General features: G+C 41.5%; 1 protein-coding gene across 4 annotated transcripts in view; it reads left to right on the forward strand.

Moving 5' to 3' along the window:
- Positions 1 to 5359, forward strand: part of NME6 (NME/NM23 nucleoside diphosphate kinase 6) — a 63376-nt gene extending 58017 nt beyond the window's left edge. For 3 of the 4 annotated variants that reach the window (XM_077264316.1, XM_077264319.1, XM_077264318.1), the window contains exons 4-7: positions 267 to 306; positions 2329 to 2489; positions 4453 to 4597; positions 4675 to 5359. In XM_077264316.1, the coding sequence (XP_077120431.1) occupies positions 267 to 306; positions 2329 to 2489; positions 4453 to 4597; positions 4675 to 4711 (383 nt within the window). In that variant the 3' untranslated portion in view covers positions 4712 to 5359. Of the gene's footprint in view, positions 1 to 266; positions 307 to 2328; positions 2490 to 4452 lie in introns of all 4 variants that reach the window. The other variant, XM_077264320.1, reaches the window with a different exon arrangement.
- The last annotated feature ends 641 nt before the right edge of the window (positions 5360 to 6000 follow it).

Raw genomic sequence — 6000 nt, forward strand, 5'->3', positions numbered from 1 at the left:
ATACGGCTGTATGGGTGGGGAAAAAATAAGTTATTTCATGAAGGAAAGGAAAAAACTGAGAGAAAAAAAAAAGTAAAATCATCCAGGTGTGAAGGGGTTAAAGCGTTGATGAATTGCCGCCCAAATTTTTAAAATACTGTATTTTTTTTGTTTCCTCTAGTACATTTCTAGAAGCATGTAATGTGCCGCATGAGGTTAATTATAGCAATTACTGAAGCTGGTCTTTTTATTATTTGTTCACGCTGATTTGAATTCTGTCTTTGTAGGACGCTTCTTCTATCAGCGGTTGGTCGAGTTCATGTCAAGGTAAAACCGTAATGAATGACATACTTAAAGGGAATGTGTAATCAGAAAATTAATTATTGTTTAAATCCCATTTTTGTGTTACATGTATTTTCTTTTAAATGTTGACTTTTTTTTAAAGATTCTATATTAAAAATAAAAATTGCTATTTTCATAGTGTCCATTAAGGCTTTTGTAGACCTTAAAGGGAACCAGGTTTCACTGATATGACATAAGACTACCACCTTTCAGGCCTGATATACATCATTCTAGAATACTATATATCAGCCCCCCAACCCGAACTGCAGACAAGAAAAAGACCTTTTATTATCCTCACCTGTAGGGCGGTCCGGCCTGAGGGGCGTCGCTGATTTTGATATGGTTCCTCCCTTCTTCTTGCGATGCCGTTCTCCTGCTCGCCTCGTTTGATTGACGCGTCCCTACATCATACGCACAGTCTCCCCGGCATCGCGCTCCTGCACAGGCGTACTTCTCTACCCTGACTAGGGCAGAGTAAAGTACTGCAGTGTGCATACACCGAAGCACTTTGACCTTTCCCGATCTCTGCGCACTGTAGTACTTTACTATGCCCTAGTCCTGGCAGAGAAGTACGCCTGCGCAAGCGCGCGATGCCGGGAGACTGTGGATGACGTAGGGACATGTCAGCCACACGAAGGAAGAAGGAGGGTGGTAAGAAGATGGGAGGCGCCGGACCAGTCCACCCCTCCCCTCAGGTGAGTATAATAAAAGTTATTTTCCTTGTCTTGCAGGTCGGGTTGGGGGAAGATATACAGCATTATAGAATTCTGTGTATCAGGCCTGAAAGGTGATAGACGTATATCATCAGTCAAACCTTGTGACAGGTTCCCTTTTAAAGTCTAAAAAAGCCCCAGTGGCTACTATGAAAAATGCAATTTTTATTATTAATACAGAATCTGTAAAAAAAACCAAAAAAACCCTTTCCTTTATTTCAGGAAACAATGCATGTACTGTAGCGACAGTGCCTGAAAAATACCTATAGCCCATAGAAACGTCGCCTCTATAGCAGAATAAATGGAACCTTGAAGTTTTTTTCACCTGACTTGGACACGTACTCTTTCTGCTATTGAATTTTTTCCAAGTGGACCCCTTGGAACTTTTTTGATGGTGCATCCTTTTTGTGCCTATGTGCCCTATGTAATTGTCCAAAATTGGCTGTGAACCGACTTAAATTTTTATGCTCTCGGGAAGAATATGTCCTGCCAGAGATCTTAGAAGGATCTGTCAATAGAATCAACCCTCCTATGCCATCTAAATGGGCATGTAGGTCATAACATTTGAATAAAATGATACCTTGATATTTCCTATCCGATGTCTTATAAAAAAAAACAACCTTGAATTTCTTAGGAATGTGTAAATGAGCTGTTAAGATCTATGGGCCAGACATAGATCTTCCTGAGAATTTGCTTTCAGAGCTTAATGTAAATGAAAAGGGCTGTTACCAGTGTGAAACATATAATGTCTGCTCTCCTGATCTAAATGTCTATTACTTGAAACATCCCTTTCATTTATGATAATTTCTGGAGGCAGATTCTCAGGGAGATCTGTGTCTGACCTATAGATCTTAACAGCTCATTTACATATTAAGAAAAACATGGATTTCTTCTGGAATAAAACATCAGATCACAGATATCAAGGTATCATTTTATTTATCTTTCTATGACCTACATGCCAATATAACCTGCTTAGGAGAGTTGATCCTACTGACAGATTCCTTTTAGCTCATTTACATATTAAGGAAAAAGGATTTTTTTTTACCATGTCATCGCATCACAGATAACAAGGTATAAGTTAATTCACCTTTCTATGACCTACATGCCCAATATAGATGGCTTAGGATGATTGAACCTACTGACAGATTCCCTTTAAGTGGATCTGATCCATATGTTGCAATTGAACTTCTTTAAAAACTTCATAAGTTGATAATGTTGCCCATGTAGGATCAGACAAATTTGTAAATGGTTTCTTAAACTTCCCAGTTTTATTTAAATTCCTTTATTGTTGCAGTGGCCCTATGCGTGCATATATATTAGCTCATGAGGATGCAATTCAACTGTGGAGGAAAATAATGGGTCCAACAAAAGTGTTCAAGGCCCGGATTACAGCACCTGAAACAATCCGAGGTCATTTGGGATTGACGGACACACGTAACACAACTCATGGCTCAGGTAAGACTGTGGTTTATGTACCAAAGGACACATGAAATAACGAGCCTGCATGATGCCAATATTATAGAGAATGTGCCTACAATCTCCTCCAACACATATAGTCGCACGTCAACTTGCGTGAGTTGGAATGATGGGGACTTGGTACCCGTAAGGTCTTCACCCCTAGCAATCATACATTTATTACGAATTCTGTGTATAAATATCCTTAAAAGGGAAAACCACTTTAACGTTTGATGGGAGGTTAGACCTCTGTTGCCTTTACCATTTCTGAGAACCGAGGGCACCAAATCCCTTTACTAAGTCAGATGGCATGAGGGACCCCTGGGAGTTATGGGAACAGAATTGGAAAAGAATACTTCCAGAAAGGTCAACTTTTAAAACGAGTTGGGCATCATGGAGAACTGTTCGTCTAACTTCACTTGATTGACAGGTAAAGTTCCATATTTGCTTTTGGGGAGAAACCTGTCACTCAAGTCAAACCAGGCTGGGAGAAGTTGGAGGAGAGCCTCTTCTCCCTGTGGCCAGCCCATTCTTCAAATGATGTTTTTTCTAGAACATTATAGCATTTTGGAGTAAAACATAAGGAAGCCCATCAGGATTTCATACTCCCTGTGGTTCGAACAGTCTGAAACTGATAGTAGATCCCCTTTAAATATACCGTATATACTCAAGTATAAGCCGAGATTTTCAGCCCTTTTTTTTGGGCTGAAAGTCCCCCTCTCGGCTTATACTCGAGTCATACCCAGGGGGCGGCAAGGGAGGGGGAGCAGGGGCTGTCTAATTATACTCACCTGCTCCTGGCGCAGTCCCTGCAGGTCTCTGCTTCCCCGGCGCTCCAGCTTCTTCCTGTAGTGAGCAGTCACATGGTACCGCTCATTACAGTAATGAATATGCGGCTCCGCCTCCCATAGGGGTGGAGCCGCATATTCATTACTGTAATGAGCGGTAACGGTGACCGCTCAATACAGGAAGAAGCTGCAGCGCCGGGGAAGCAGAGACCTGCAGGGACCGCGCCAGGAGCAGGTGAGTAAAATGAGGAGGGGGAGCGCTGCGCGATAGTCCCCTGCTCCTCGTTCCGGCGCCGCTTCGTCTTCAGCGTCTTCTGCAGTGATGCCCAGGTCAGAGGGCGCGGTGAGGTGATTAGTGCTCGCCCTCTGCCTGAACGTCAGTGCAGAAGATGCTGAAGATGGAGCGGCGCCGGAACTAAGTCAGGTGAATATTTAAAGTGCCGGGGGCCTGAGCGACCGAGAGGTGAGTATGTGGTTTTTATTTTTTTATCTCAGCAACAGCAAATGGGGCAAGTGTCTGTATGGAGCATCTTATGGGGCCATAACGTTTGTGCAGCACTATATGGCGCAAGTGTCTGTATGGAGCATATTATGGGGCCATAATTAACGTTTGTGCAGCATTATATGGGGCAAATGTGTCTATGGAGCATCTTATGGGGCCATTATTAACCTTTATGCAGGATTATATGGGGCATATTTTAATATGGAGCATCTTATGGGGCCATCATAAACTTTATGGAGCATTATATGGGGCTCCTGATTCAATATGGATATTCAGAAACACTTAACCTACTGATGTCTCAATTAATTTTACTTTTATTGGTATCTATTTTTACTTTTGACATTTACCGATAGCTGCTGCATTTCTCACCCTAGGCTTATACTCGAGTCATTAAGTTTTCCCTGTTTTTTTGTGGCAAAATTAGGGGGGGTCGGCTTATACTCGGGTCGGCTTATACTCGAGTATATACGGTATATATTTTTTGTTCCTGAATAGCGGTCAGAATTTTTTCTTTTCACCCTAGAAAGAGGTGTTAACAAATTAGTCACACAGAATTGTAGGACTAAAATGACACTGTGTTAAATGATAGACAAAATATTCTTCCATGTTCTTCCTTTACTTGCCATCTCATTTATATTCTAATTTTCCATATGATTATTTCCCCCTGAAATAGACTCCATGGAGTCTGCCTGCAGAGAAATCTCCTTCTTCTTCCCGGAATTTGACGTTTCGCGCTGGTATGAGGAGCAGGAGCCTTTATATCGTGCCGGACCTATATGCTATGATGAAGAGACGCTTGAGCACCGACTTGTGGAAAAGTGAGCTGGGCACTGGGCTAGTGTGCTGCCTGTGGTCCAAAGCCAAAGTGGTCTGCAAATTATTTGTTACACTGCAGGAAGGAAGTCACTACACTCAAAAGTAGAAGAACGTAAAGGAGAGCGATAGCCCAAAACCTCAAACTCTACTTCATGCAGCCAGAATGGAAGCGAGCCATGAAAATATAAATCGCCACTTCACAGTTTCATTTTTGTGTTGGTAAACGCTTTATGCATTTCAATGGAATGAATATTGCTGGAGGTTATATAACAATAGGTTTTGAGCAACCTTCACTATTGCAAACATATTGACTTGTGCATGTGTTTATAGACCATCCTGTACTTTGCTCGTAAGGTTATATGGGCAAGTGACTATTGAACACATCCAATACAGGGTTAAGAAGGTCAGATTTAATATTGGCACATTGCTTACATGAAATACAGACACAAAGATGTCGTGAAAAATTTAGGAAGATATCCAAAGTTAAAAGATGGCTTTGGCACTCTAGAAGGTTCTGGGAATGGTAGAAGGTAACCGGATGCAGCAGTACGTGGATTATTACATGATCCCTGAGAACTTAGACTTTGGATGTTGTACTAGTGGGGTCTTGTCTGGCGGTGCAATCTCTCAATTTAATTACACCAGAAAGATTTACAATTCATTGACTTGAATGATTCCTACAGATATTGCTGTAAATCCAGCGCTAATTATCAGGCGGTTATAGAAAAGTATACAAGATTTACTAAAAAGCATAGAAAACTTTCCTTATGCAATGCACTGGTTTATAATCCTCAGGGTGACCACACACACTACGTGTCTGCTAAACCGGACAATTTCCACAGGACCATTGATTCTCTATGTGTACAGGGCTGTTATGATTCTCCCTCAGTGGAAGATAGGGAAAGAAGAGCTATGAATGTTGGATTTCAACCTGTCCAAACCTTTCTTCAATTTCAATTTCAAACGCATACAACACTGGTTTTAGCTAAAAAAAAAATCTCTTTGTTCTTAACTTTTGTGGCTTTGGTAAATAGGAAGTCCTCTAAATGGGTTTCATGATAACGAATGTGTACGTTCTGACATATAGTAGGTTAATAATTCTCTTAAAAGGTGTCTCCAAGAATGTGAAAAAATGGCTCCTGTCACAAAATTCAAACTGCAGTCAATCCTAGTCACAAGGACAAGCTGCAGCCTGAAGAAACTAAGCTCCCGAGACACGTGTCTCAACTAACAAAAGCAAAATCATAAGGTTTGTTTACAATACAGCGCCTCTGTCAATTGAGACACATGTCTTGGGAGCTATGTTTCCTCATATTGCAGCCCATCTTGACACGTGACTAGAACGGGCTGCCTCATGAATTATGTGAAGGGGGTGGGGTGGCATTTTATTACATTCCTAGAGAAC

The sequence above is a fragment of the Ranitomeya variabilis genome, chromosome 5 (assembly GCF_051348905.1).
Source record: "Ranitomeya variabilis isolate aRanVar5 chromosome 5, aRanVar5.hap1, whole genome shotgun sequence".
NCBI classification, from domain to species: domain Eukaryota; kingdom Metazoa; phylum Chordata; class Amphibia; order Anura; family Dendrobatidae; genus Ranitomeya; species Ranitomeya variabilis.